The sequence below is a fragment of the Phycomyces blakesleeanus genome (genome assembly GCF_001638985.1).
Source record: "Phycomyces blakesleeanus NRRL 1555(-) unplaced genomic scaffold PHYBLscaffold_22, whole genome shotgun sequence".
Lineage (NCBI taxonomy): Eukaryota > Fungi > Mucoromycota > Mucoromycetes > Mucorales > Phycomycetaceae > Phycomyces > Phycomyces blakesleeanus.
The window spans coordinates 582,389-596,395 of record NW_017265155.1 but is presented as its reverse complement, the minus strand read 5'-3'; the positions used below and the strand labels follow the sequence as shown (position 1 = coordinate 596,395).

At 32.2% G+C, this 14,007-nt stretch overlaps 2 protein-coding genes across 2 annotated transcripts; both read right to left on the bottom strand.

Moving 5' to 3' along the window:
* Window positions 1-1,289: 1,289 nt before the first annotated feature.
* Window positions 1,290-10,384, bottom strand: PHYBLDRAFT_149691 (hypothetical protein; the record flags this gene model as incomplete). The annotated part of the gene is made up of 13 exons (XM_018432317.1): window positions 1,290-1,376; window positions 1,454-2,013; window positions 2,117-2,417; window positions 2,463-2,767; window positions 2,852-2,875; window positions 2,969-3,086; window positions 8,347-8,851; window positions 8,912-9,093; window positions 9,278-9,595; window positions 9,699-9,778; window positions 9,853-9,915; window positions 9,987-10,079; window positions 10,219-10,384. The coding sequence occupies 13 exons, from the start codon at window positions 10,382-10,384 to the stop codon at window positions 1,290-1,292; spliced, it is 2,802 nt and encodes a 933-aa protein (XP_018287332.1).
* A 1,582-nt stretch (window positions 10,385-11,966) lies between these two features.
* Window positions 11,967-13,800, bottom strand: PHYBLDRAFT_172542 (hypothetical protein; the record flags this gene model as incomplete). Its single annotated transcript, XM_018436826.1, has 6 exons — window positions 11,967-12,215; window positions 12,699-12,871; window positions 13,108-13,191; window positions 13,323-13,429; window positions 13,453-13,637; window positions 13,780-13,800. The coding sequence occupies 6 exons, from the start codon at window positions 13,798-13,800 to the stop codon at window positions 11,967-11,969; spliced, it is 819 nt and encodes a 272-aa protein (XP_018287331.1).
* Window positions 13,801-14,007: the final 207 nt, after the last annotated feature.

The window sequence follows — 14,007 nt, the reverse complement described above, 5'->3', positions numbered from 1 at the left end:
ATTTTTTTTGGCTTTCAATATTAAGGGTGACTGAGTTGACGTATAACAAAGAAATATTAACAATGAAAGAGAAGGAAAAAGAAACAGTATGTTTAGTAATGTATATTTTAGTTTAAAGTACATACTGGTAATATACGTTCAAAGCACATAAATCACACAATTTCTGTGCTATTCCCCAGAACTTTGTATTTGTCAGCATCTTGGATTAGACATTATTTATGGTGTACTACCTACCTTTCTTTGCTTTGCTCTGCTTTATCTTTTTATATATATATAAAAAAAAGTGGGGTTTGGTTTAAAGACAGGCTATTATGAAGTATTACTAAAGAAGCAAGGTTATAAAGAGATCTTGGAATGCCGCCTTTTTTTTTATGCCGATTTATCCCAATATCACTATTGGTGTAATTTTGTTCTGTAGTTTTTTTTAATAACCAGGAAATTGGAATACATTCGATAGTTTTTTCGTTCATTTCTTTCTCTTAATATAAAGAGGGAGATAAATTGCTGTTTGGTCGAGTTGACTAAAACCAAACGTTCAGTTTTGTCATTCTCCACAATTTCTACCCACTTTTGAAGAAATGCGGTATTTAAACCTAATTGTAAAAAAGAAGAATATTAACAGTAGACTTCATCTCTTGTGGTAGGTGAAGTAAATTGGTAATATGATATAGTAGATATTGTGATTATACATATTACATATCTGTATATAAAAGTGAATCTTGGATATGTTCTGTGGGGGGCGGTTTTTTTTTATATTAGTCATCTATACTAAGTTGAAAAAATTTACAGAAAGTTTTGGTAAACATCTCTTTAGCTTTGTAACCCGTGGTTACTATGATGTATATAAAAAAAAATCTTGTAAATGAAGATAATAACGGACGTCTTAAACATTTCTCCAAAAGACTAAAGCCGGAAAATTAATTTTTCTTGTATGGTATCTATACATTTCTTTATAATAAGCTGCCAACTTGAAATTTATATAATTATTATTAAGAAATATATATTAAAAATTGTATGATCTACTTTGTGTACTTTTGTTTTTTTTTTTTTTTGTTTTTTTTTTTTTTTTTTACATATGAAAATCGCCTGTAAAGATAATAAATGATACAATTACTCTGGACATAGTATATATGCTTGAACAAGTACTTATCCTGTAGTACTATGTCTTTTATTTTATATTTCTGATATGAATTGTGTATGGTATAGAATATAGAATATATAAATGAGTCTGTTTATAGAAATTGAATTTCCAGAATAAATAAATCGATTGTTTCTTGTGAGGCTACATGTTAAGCTGAACTGATGTACCGCGGCATCAACTCTTTTGGAACTGGTCTTTTACCGCCAAAAGCAATATATTGATATGCACTAATAAGCTAATGTTTACAAATATATATATATTTGTGTATGTATAAGTTTTGTGTCTATCGTAGAAAGTGATTTCATTTCTTACCAAGCGTTCGATACCGTTTACTTTCATCACAGCCTTTTCTGTTTCAACAACGTCAGCCAGATACTCTTTCTTCATTTGAGTAAATCTTATACAATGGACCATAGTAGAAAACTGCTGCTCAATTATATCCAGCTCAATCTTTGTTTTCTCATCACCAGTAAGTAACAATGCATCTTCTGTCGTCATCTTTTTTCTTTTACTGTCGCTTATAGATTTGTTCTCGGTACGCCCTATATCATGGGTCGTATGTTTGGTCATATCATCAGAAGATACACTATCAGGGCTCCGGGGTACTGCTGCTGTTGCTGCTGCCGCCTGTGCATTTTCGGTCATTCGTCTTTTATTTCTACTTATCCTTTCAATTGCTGCCTCTCTCCAGTCAATGACAGCTTCGTAGAACGTCGATTCTTCTACTGGTACGGGTAAGCAATCTATTTTAAGGGCCTTCAGAGTGTACTCAAAATCGGCAGTAAGCCATCCTGGTGAGCTGAGAACATTAGGGCAATTTTCTCTTATGAAAACTTGGCATAACTTTTGAGTTGTTTTACAGCTATACATGTCTATGTGTATAGATTAATTAATTAATCAATAAATCAATCAATTAGTTACTTAGTTAGTTAACCATATTGTACAAACTACGCATTTTCTTCTTATTGTGATTACCCGCTGCTTTCCAGATACTCCAAAAGTTTCCGCTATTGATTCTCATTTGCAGGTAATAGAATGCATCTTTCCGAATGTCGTCAAATTTTAGCATGTCAGCTACCTTGATGAGTTTAAGGGCATCTGATACACTCCGTATGTATATTTCTTGCTTGTAACTGTAGTGTAAAAATCGTTTGAATATTTCAGGATCCACCCCACGGATCGTCACCTCGTTCAGTCTGGGCTCCATGCCACTCAGAAGTAGATTCTCGAACCAAGGGGATGCTGTTGCCAGAATAACCTTGTGGCCTCGGAATGTCTGGTGATTTGTGGATTTTAGAATCCCATTTTGACTTTTTTTTACCTTGTTGCTCCCATCGTGTTCTCCTTCCCTGTCTCCGTCTTTGTCCCCGTCTCCGTTGTCACCTTCGTCTTCGTCTTCGTCTTCGTTTTCGAAAACATGCATTGTGATGTCATGAAACTTGGAAAACTTCTCATTATCGACCTTGAGAATTCTTGGCTCTGGGCAGCTCTGTCTTTTTTGGCCGAAACACGGACTATCATTATCAATGTAGACTGATATGGTCAATCGATCATTGATTACATGTTGCTGTATTGTACTCAGGCTAACACATGAAATCCAATCTGGTGTCCTACTAGTCTTGTTTTCTAAACTATATACTTAGACCAGAAAAGAAAGAAGAAGAAAAAAGACAAAGGAAAAAGGTGTATCTAATTATGTGCAAGACTTACTTGGAAGATAGTGGGGCATATTAGCTAATAATTTATCATTTAAATAAAAATAAAAGATATATATATAAATATATACATATTTATTTAGCAGCCAATTTGAATACTATGAATACTCACCAAGTTTAGTTTGTTTTACTTCTGGTTTCTCTATACTAAATGTACCATGAACTGTAGCATCGATACCATATGTGTTGCCTACGGGATATGTCCCTTCCAATTCAAGGGACAAACGACACTTAATCCAAACATATAAGAAAATAAATAAACGTAACAATTGATAGTCAATTTACACGCATAAATACATATACAATATCTTTATCTTTATAAAATGATAATAAAATAATATACAAACATTTGGCCAGTCTTTCATTCCTTTGATAAGCTGAGTTAATAGCGTAAAAATCATGAGCAACTAATATCTATCGATTTCTCGTTTGATCTACCTGAATACTCCTACAAGACACACGCACACATAAAATAAGATATATAAATATAATAGTTAGTATAATATTGTTCTCTTGTTCTCTCTTAATTTTATTTTGGTAATCAAGATCATAATGTTCATTAACATGATCAACAATGTCTATTTCTAGTTAATAATAATGACTTGCCATTGTAAGTTTCCAACGCAAAACATGGGACTCCTCAGGTAATGTAGCATGGGAATCTTGGACCATTCGGGAATCGACCATCTGAAATTACAAGGCTCCACAGTTCCAGCAATACTAAAGCCTTTTGATTGTAATACAAAGTATTAATACTAGTTTTTGTTTTTTTTTTTAAAAAAAAGTTCTAATATATTTGTGCCTCACTCATTTCAAGAAATATATGTGAGTATATATATATATGTTATTGCAAATTAAATTATAGTTAAAATGATATATAAATTGAAGTCTTTCTTGTTGTAGCTGATATTTATTTTTGTTAAGATTGTGATGACTCGCACACACACACACACACATATATATATATATATATATGTAATATTAAAAGATTAAAACAAAAAAAAGAGCAAGAGATAGAAAGAAAGAACAGAAAAAATAAGGAAACTTTATTTATTCGATTGTGTGGATACATTACTTTTGCCTGTCTGTCTGTTTGTTTGTTTGTTTGTTTGTTTGTTTGCTTGCTTGCTTGCTTATACTGTATTTGACCAAGAGTCATTTTGCATCTCACAAATGCATAAAGATACTCAAGTGGCCAGATCTGTGGCTTGTAAGCTCATCGAACTCACACAGACACATTTCAAACATGTTTGGTCAACAAGGCACTACAGGGGCGGGTGGGGGGAATCTTTATTTGGAGTCGGATCAAGTCAGTCTGAATAGAAATATACTACACATTTAAGAACAATCATTCAAAGACTAAGGTTTTGTTAAAATAGTATCTCAAAAATGTTTCTCTTTTTCTTCTTTTACAACAAGTGAAGGCTAGAATATTATATGGTTTCCGAGATTTTTAGGCGAGCTATGCCTAGCTAAGTGTATACGTGTATCGCTTTTGAGCAGCATACGATTAAGATATTCACATGCTGCAAGACCAAAGCAAGCCTTTAACAACACCATAGGTCGGACAAGCTATCCGGAAATCCGAGTAGCATTTGGTAGTGCTTATGATTAATGTCTTGACTGAATAAATGCCTTTTTTTTTAAAAAAAAAAAAGTGTGATATCCCTTCTTCGTCTTCATCTTTGTCTTCGTCTTGTTCTTCAAGGAGTTTCTTTCTAAGAAGTCCAACATATCGAGGTGTTGTAATAAACTAGGCCAACAATAGTAACCATAGTAACAATGGTAGCCATAGTAACAATAACAAACATCTGAGTGTATCTTACACACTTGAAATTTTAACGTACCAAAGATAAACGCTCTCTACAGTAATATACTCTTTTTTTAGCACACAAGTATTCTGTGTCGATTTGAATAAAGTGCTTTGGTCAAACAATATTACCTAAGGAAAGTAATACTCAAAAGGGTATTAATAACTAATAAACAATTTCTCCGGATAGATTGTCTTCAGCTCTTTATTATATTCATTTATTTATTTTTCCCGGGGGTTTCTATCAGCTTTCCGTAGCAGGTTCTTCATCATCAGGTCTACTATCATTCAAATCCAGGCTGTCGTCTTACAAATCCTTACTGCGAGAATAACAATAATACTCTCAAGAATTTTCTGGCAAACTATAGGGTTTTCTACTGACTTTAGACAATGATTGATATCGAGATTTCTTTTATTTATTACTCTTGAAAATATTTAATTCTGGAGAAGAAATTATTTGACAGCATTTTTTTTTTAAAAAAAAAATCTTCTCAAGAATATTAGGAACTAATCTTATTTAGAATCATTTATAACTGTAAACAACAAAGCCAACCATAGAAAAAAAATCGTAAGATACTGGCTTATATTTTTTCTTTCTTTCATATGCTTACTATACTGACCCAAAGCTAATAATAATAAAGGGGTGTGCCTTCTGAGAAATCAAAAGATTTATTCGACATTCGACTATTAAGTAGTGATAGTGGTCAAAGATCTTATATTATATCCTTGTTACAAGGATAATTGTCGATTCAACGGTACTATCATGTTTACCAAGAAGAATTTTATTATTTCTATATATTTTTTTTTCTTCTTCTTCTTCTTCTTCTTCTTGCTTTGATAGTTTAGACTTACATTTCCAAAAAAAAGTGCTTGCGTGTATGTAGGGATTCAAAGTAGATTCGTTTATTTAACAAATTCACACACAAACTTGTATACCTTTATAGTAATATGCTTGAGAGAGAAACTTCGTGTACCTTGTACTCATAATCTAATCAATAACAATAAAATCCATTCAAATCAAAGAACTTGATAGTTATACATATATATATTGTAACAGCAAGAATATAATGTGTTACGCATAATATAAAGTTTGTCATTGTTCCATAATGTATATATAAAGAGAGTTTTTGCTACAAAGTTTCCTTCACATGTGTTTTCATGCCTTAGTATCGAATATTGAGATATTGGAAATCTGAATAAAAAAAATTCATCTGAAAAATAATGTGTCTGCGTGTTTTTTCTTTGAAAAAAAAAATAGAAAAGAATGTAAATTAAATATCCTACCTTTACTTTTTATTACTATTTTTTATAAATGGATAGAGAGAATAGTTCAAGAATACGATTGCTACAAGAGATATAATATATACTGCAGGGACATGGCCATATTATTTTATATATGAAATGAGTATGGTGGTACCTTTCAAAATAGATAGGTCAACTGGGTCTTGAAAAGTACTTTTTACATATCTATATTGCTTTTTACTTGCTCTTATAATATTTTTATATGACTGACTTAGTATTATTTATTAACAAGGTATTTAATGTACATATTCGTCGAATATACACTAGCTGCTCATGATTGAGCTAATCATACAGACTTTTGATTAACACTAAAATTATATTAATGCATTATCTTATTTTGTATATACTTTTGACACAGTTGTCTTGCACGATGAACTGCTGTTTTCTCTCTCTATCTTTCGAGTGGTCTACATGTCTCTTTTTCTAAAAGTTAGTTTACTTCTTAGGAATATATCTTATACGTAATTATCTGGAGAGGTATACTTCCTTAATATTGCCGTGAATCTTAGGGAACAGTGATATTTTTTTGATGATGGGGACAGTGTGTTACACAAAAATAATACCTGGGATATTTCCTATATATATTCCTTAAGAAGCCTTGGCGTTGTAGGAACAGTAGTTTCAGTACCAATTGACTTTAACAGGAATTCAATGAGTTTGATAAGTTTTTTTTTAAAAAATACGTGATATTATAGAAGGTGCTTGTAAATGCCTCTTTTTTTTCCTGAGAGAAGAAGAGACTTTTATAAATTTTTATATTTGCCAGCAAAAATCTGCAACAACCCTACTCTTTTTTCAGAGTCCTGTTTTTCTTTTTTTAAATAAGATATAAAACTCATAGGAACACGACATGCGTATATATATATATGTGTCCTCTCTAAATTGTCCATGATTTATAGCTATTACTAATAGAGAACCGTAGATATACAACCTATCTATTCAAATATATCATGGACAAAAGATGTACAGAATATACCAGAAAGACTATATGAAGCATAATATTAAACTTATTTATTTATTTCTGGATGCCTAAATCACGAAATTTACCAGCATTATCTACTCTTTCAAAAACTGGCTCAGGCAATTAAACCCAATGCTTCATTTCAAAAGGTTACAAAAAAAAAGATCTCCCCACATCTTTCTACAAAAAGCAAAAGGAAAAGCAAAAACATAAAAAAGCGTAATCCCCAAGGACTTTGATAGGTTTATACACCGACTCTGCTAGACTTATCTTTTCCGTACTTCCCAAAAAAAAAACTCACTAGTTTGTATGTAACCAAACATGTGCTCAATCACTTTTCCCGGTACTTTCAAACTGGAAAGCTCGGGCTAAACCAAGTTAGTAATCGGAAAAAAAAAAGAAGAAGAAAGAAATATATAAAAAAAGCTCATCCACATTTCCATTATATAAAAGGTATTTATAAAAATCCCCACCCGTGCACGATATTGAGATCGGCCCATTTATTGCATATGGAAATATATATATATGCATATGCGTATAAAGAAATATAAGAGCATAGGATATTTGAATTACCTAAAATATAGTGTAATAAAAATTTCAACAAGAAACTACTGCTCTTAAGCGAAATCGATCGGTGTACCTGAAATAGACTATTCTATAAACATCTATTACAGTAACAGACAAAGAGGCATAGCTTAGGAGTCAATCAAATACATTAACCAGATTAAGATATTCATTTATTATTATTATTATTTTCTAGCTGCTTTTACTTTTGCTCATAATACTTCATATTTACAAGTTCTCTTATTCAAAAGCACAAAGGAGATCAATCAATCAATCAATCAATCAATCAATATATGTATATAAACCTTTTCATCGTACCATTCTCAATATACTGAAGGTGTAAGATCAGTCGAGAATTTTATTAGTCAAGAAACCTGCTAATATCATTTAACACGATTATGTTTATACTAACGAATAATTCTTTTTTTGATCAACAATGTACATTTATATGTGTAATATAGAGATATTCTGTGCAACCTTCAGCTCAACATTTTACCTTTAACTTCTCAAGGAACACAGATAAACTGGGTTGGGAATGAATCTCATTTTCTGGGACTTGATTTTAATTTTAAATGGCACAATATGAAAAGGTACAACAAAAAAATACATACATAAAAAATGAGTTTTCCTAATTCTTTTTTACAGATGAAACTCCGGGTCTACGAGGTTTATTACAATAGAAAAATAAAATGAATATCTGATATATGTTGTGATGCGAGATGAAGGAAAGAATGACAGATTAATATGTATGCAGAGATTATACGATGAAATAGCGGAAACTAGTGATTTCCAGTAAGAGAGAGAGAGAGCTCACAGTAATTTACAGGTAGTCTTTTATTGAAAGCTCTTTTACATTGGACCGAGCCGGTGGGAATCCGTCATCCGAACTGCTAATCTGCTGAAGAGGAATTGTGTCCGTCGCCTTGGTCGAAAACTCTCTGTTTTTCTCCCTTGATGTGTGATGACGAGGAGCATCCAGAGCAGTTACGAAGCCATTAAAATCTGCGGGATGTTCGCTAGAAACCTTATTGAATTCGTATCGCACAGGACTTGTATTTGCGCTGTAATGTCCAGCCCCAACCCCAAGACCTTCTTTGTTGAGTCCGTAACCGTTATTAATTGTATCGCTGTTCGTAACGTCCTTTGAAAATACATAGTCGATCTCATTCCCGTTCCCGTTCCCGTTCTTCTGTTGTGTATCAATCTTTGATAATGTTCTTTTTGGAAACCGTACTTGGTTTTGAGGAAGCGATGATGACCGGATGTGGTTGAATATCTTTGAACTGGGGCGAGCAATGTCGTCCTCTTCTTCGTGTGTACTGTGGTCAGAGAATCCAAGTGCCGTTGTCAGCTTTGGACTATAAAATAAAATAGAAGACTGGTTATTAAAGTGTAGTTGAGTCAAAAGAGATACGTACGTCAAGATAATGGCAACTTCGCACACAGAATATGCAACAGGGGCATTGAACATCCAAAACACACAGATTGTCAAAGAAAGCCCTTTTCTCATCATGATCTCGTTACGGGCTGCTCCGTACGAAAATGACAAGAATGTAAACATTACAAGTGCAGCAGAAGCAGCTAAAGCAACCACTCTGACCTTTGTTGTATTGTTTTGAATTTTTTGTGTGTTTGTGTGTTTTTATAATTTTATTCGGGTAAATAGATAAGTAAATATAGATATATATATATATATATATATGTATATGTATATGTATACATACGTAAAATTTAAAGAAAAAATATAACTTTGGTATTAAATATGATAAATTTTAGAGTCTTACCTTGATAATACCAACATTAATGGCACCAATATCAGAATTATTTTTGATTCTCATCTTACGGTGCTCTTGAAGAAGTCTGACCAGTCTTTTTCCAGAAAGGAATATGATCAACAAGGCGAATCCGCAGTAGGCACCCCAGGTAATATGCAATACGCGTGAAAAAATATAAGCCATTTTTAAATTGCCATTTTGTGCATAAACTCCAGAACATATGGAGAATATATTGTTGGTTATAAATGGGCATATTATCAAGACAGTGCAGATTCTGTCGATAAGAACTGGTCGACGAATCCATCTGATCGAGAGTGTTTTGTGGTTCTAAAGAAAAGGTTATTTGATTTTAGTATATATATATATATATATATATATATATGTGGCTGTATGATCTCTTTTCTTTTTCTTTTAAGGATATATGTCTTACTTCAGCAATGGTATGAATTATACCAAAAAAGTAACAAGTCATGGATGCAACTGCAAATTGCCATGGTAATTCATGAAAAACTATTTTTATAAATCAAGATCAATACTTTTCCTATTATAAAAAGGACAATTACTTATATATAGAGAATACTTACAGGAACGAAATATAACATTCTGTAAAACGTCTCCAAGTACAATATAAGTCTGGATAGCACGCACTATAAGTATGGTGTAAATTATACATCTACTTCAAATTTCTGTTTTATAAAACAAGATCCTCCCAACTTACGCCCGTTGTAAAGACCAAGCATCAAAAGGAATGAATCGATGGGTTTTGGTCGAATAAAGTTTGTGGTTGGAGAGTATTCCCAAACACTTTGTCCTTTGCAGTGTACACGATAAAATAAAATCAAAATCGCTAATTTGAACAAGAGATAGTGTGTCCGTATACATATTTAGTATTCATGATATACATACATTTATACATACAATTGTTCGGTTCTTTTATATCTCTTTCGTACCTACAACAGCAACAATAGTCGAAACTATGGCTCCTCCTAGTAAAATATGTCGGAGTTCGTCTTGAAGAACACAATCTTTTAGATATAATCTCCAGTCGCAATAACACACATTGTCTTTGTCGCATAATAGCCAAAAAATAGTTTGATTTGGTTCGATAAGGCTCATTTTGTCTTTGTATATGTGTGTGTGGCGCGTATGTTGTGTATAGTCTGGATGTAAGTGTAAATGAGTATGGTTCGTGCGTCTGTGTGTTGGTGTACGTATTATTTGTTCAAAAGGATGTTGAATGTCTTTAGTTGAAACGATTGGATGGTTGAACAAATGTACGAATCTTGGAACTGTAGGTAATTATAGGTAGAGAAGAAGTAAGGAGAAGAAGAAGAGAAAAGGACCAATATGAGTCTAGATATCTCTTGGGAAAAAAAATAAGGAAATTTTTAAATTAAATTAAATTAAATAATAGAAACCGGACATCCAACTATGAATAAATTGCATCGAATTGTCCTTGCCTGACAGTTATATTAGAAATGCAAAAGATACTTGTGAAGTGACACAGATTGTATATTCTTGTAAAACAAAGCCATACTCAGTCTGTACCTGGGGAATCTCATGTGAGGATAGTTAAGGTTTAAAGCCTGGCCTACACTACAAATCTATCTGACCAATCGTTCTTCCAAACTCGTCTTTAATTGTGAGCACAGACACATTTTTTTCATAACTTGTAGTTTATTACAATAATTGTTAATAAGTTACTATATATAATCTCATAATAATAAATAATAAAGAGATCATTGTTCTTCTTCTTATTATTATTATTATCATAATTGTAATTATAATTACGCTTATAGTTACAATTTACTTGCTGTAATATATCTGTAATTTGTGTGCTAAGAAACTTACAGAACAATTATTTTAATGGATTTTTTTTTTGTATTTATAGTTTAATTTGTACATTACCTAAATAATATTTGTTCTTCCCAGTTATTTCCTATCCTTTTGTATCGAAAATAATAATTTATTTACTGATTTATGATTACTAGGAACCAGACATTTTTTCTTATTCTTCTCTCTTTTTCCTTTTTGAATAACATACCTAATGTGTGTGTTTGGCTAGGTCATACTGTAGGAACATTATGAATGCTTTAATACACACAATACGACAGTGTACAAACTAAACACTATGGATCGGGTGCAAGAGTACATCACATCTCCTTTTTGTCTGTTTTATTCTCTTTTTTTTTCATACTTTGTTAAGTTCATACTACTAGTAAAGAAATAGAAATACTGAATCAATATTTACTAACACGGAATGTTTAAATTTCCCAAAAACTTGGTACCTTCACAGTATGAACAAAAAAAAATTTTAGCATGATATGTATTGAATAGATCTTAAGCAAAAAAAGGCTGCTTTACTTGTAATTGATTCCAATTTCTTCTCCTTCTAATTCTTAACTAGTATTAATATCCCAAAACTTCCTACAATCTGTAGTATCATATGATTTGCTCATAGTACAAACATTTAACTAGCTAGGGATCAAGCATAAATCATAACAAAGAATTATTACCTCAATGCCAAGGCAAAACTATAGAATCATAATTACTCTAGATTAAATCTAATAGAGTACTCATATTCATGCTTTTCATTGGATAGCATCAATTCATATTTTATAGTTTTTATTGTACCAAATCAATATTATGGAATTGTATAAATGACACGCGATTTACGATGATTTGACTGTTCTACAATTTAAACTAGATACTTAATACGGTTCCATTTTCTTTTCTTAAAGAAAATAAACAAAAATGATTTGTATTTTACATCAATTTTCAAATCCATTAAATATTCCTTTCTTTTGTGTATTACGGCTACTTTGGGAATGTCTTTGTGGGGTACAAAGTCACCAATTTTGTAGTATGTGGTATGGAATGGTGGCACACCTTTTAATCTGTTGTATATTCTATGATTGACATATGCATAGGATCTTTTTTTTTCAAACTAGTATGTTAGTTTACCATGTACAGAAAGGCGGAAAAAAGAAAAGAAGACCATATACCTACTATGATCAAACTTCTCAAGTTCATTTGCTTAGAGACTTAAGAGATCAAAAAGACAACAGCAAAACGAATATATTACTGTATGTAAAAAGTAGTGTATTTATAATATAGTATGATTAGCTTGTACTACGGCTATAGTAACATATCCTTCTCTCTCTCTATATATATATCCGGCTACTAATAGTAATACTATCCAAAGATGCGTATGGAAAATATATAATAGATCCTTTCTCTTCTTATTCTTCTTAAAATTACTCAGAGTCTTTGTTAATCAAATATAGTAAGGCCCCAAATAAGACAAAAGACATTTTACTGTAGATGTGGCTTTCAGGAATAATACCCATAAAAGAAAAAGAAAAAAGCCGTGTTTTTCTTTTATCAAATGTCAGTGTTCCTAGATCGAACGGGATACTGATGAAAATACCCGATCATCAGAAGCCAAGCGTTCTACAGTCAATTTGGTAATCTCCAATCCCCGGATGTGAGGCAGGGACCATCCAAAGTACGCAATACTAAACTGATTGTTTTTAGTAACAAGCCTAACATTTTCACATGCACACCGATTTATTGAATCACACAAATTAAAGTAGGTGCTGTCTTAATCACTATAAGTTCTTATTTTTTCTTTAATGCTCAAGGTAATGTATTCAGTTGTAACAGCTTGGAATTAAATTTCAATTTTCTTTTTCTTTTTCTTTTTCTTTTATATGTATATATAAGATTTGTAAAGGCAAGTGATTTTCAATTCTAAATAATACTTAAGTTCCACATAACAACTTCACCAGTATCTCATGCAAAAAGAGTTTTTTTTTTATATATATATTTGAATTTACGTCTCCGCAAGAAGCACGTTCCGTATTGACTATGCGCATCTTCTAAACTAAAGTATCCAATGATCGAGCATTTAGCTTTTAAGCCTGCGAGTTAGTGTGTGTGTGTGTGTGTGTGTGTACATGGTTTTTAAACGAGTATTAATACAGTCAGGTTGGTAGTACCTCTTTCTCCGCAGCCAAATTATTCACAAGAATATACAGGGTTTATGATATACATGTATAGAACACATTTTTCCTGAATTCGACAATAACAACTACTGACAGTAACTCCCATCGAACAGGTGATGGAAAGTAGTAGAACCAGGTAGCAGTAAAACATGCACTTGTCAATGGAAAATCATAAACCAAAAATATCCCAACAATAATATGCACGGCACCAGAATACGAGAGCCTCGTAACCCAAGATCAAAATCAAGCTGGTGTCCTTTAAGCACACTCCCTCGGCCCAGAGTGTGTAGTATCGTGATCTGCGTAAGATCAACCATCATGAGTTTGAGATTTAAACATTGCAATTCCCAGAAGGCATGGACCTAATCACAAAAACCTCAACAAAAAAACAAACAAATTATTGAACCTGTAGAGTATCTTCTCAACGCCGAGAAGAGTCTGCTCAGAGTCATTAATCAAAGAGATCGTCGTTAAAAACAAAACGATCTTATAATCGCCTTTAACCTTGGCAGGCAGCTTTGTCATTAGAGTTAACCTTTATAACATCCCTCTGGTGCTAGATATATACAAATCTTCAAGCTTCGATAGTGGAGGCTTTCCACTCCTTTGGAAAAGCTGCTCTTCTCTATAGACTATTATTCGTTTTAACAAAGGATACGAAAAATAGAAAGGAAATAAAACGATTCAAGCCCCAAAAGTTGATCTATAATGCTACACTTTATATAATGCTGT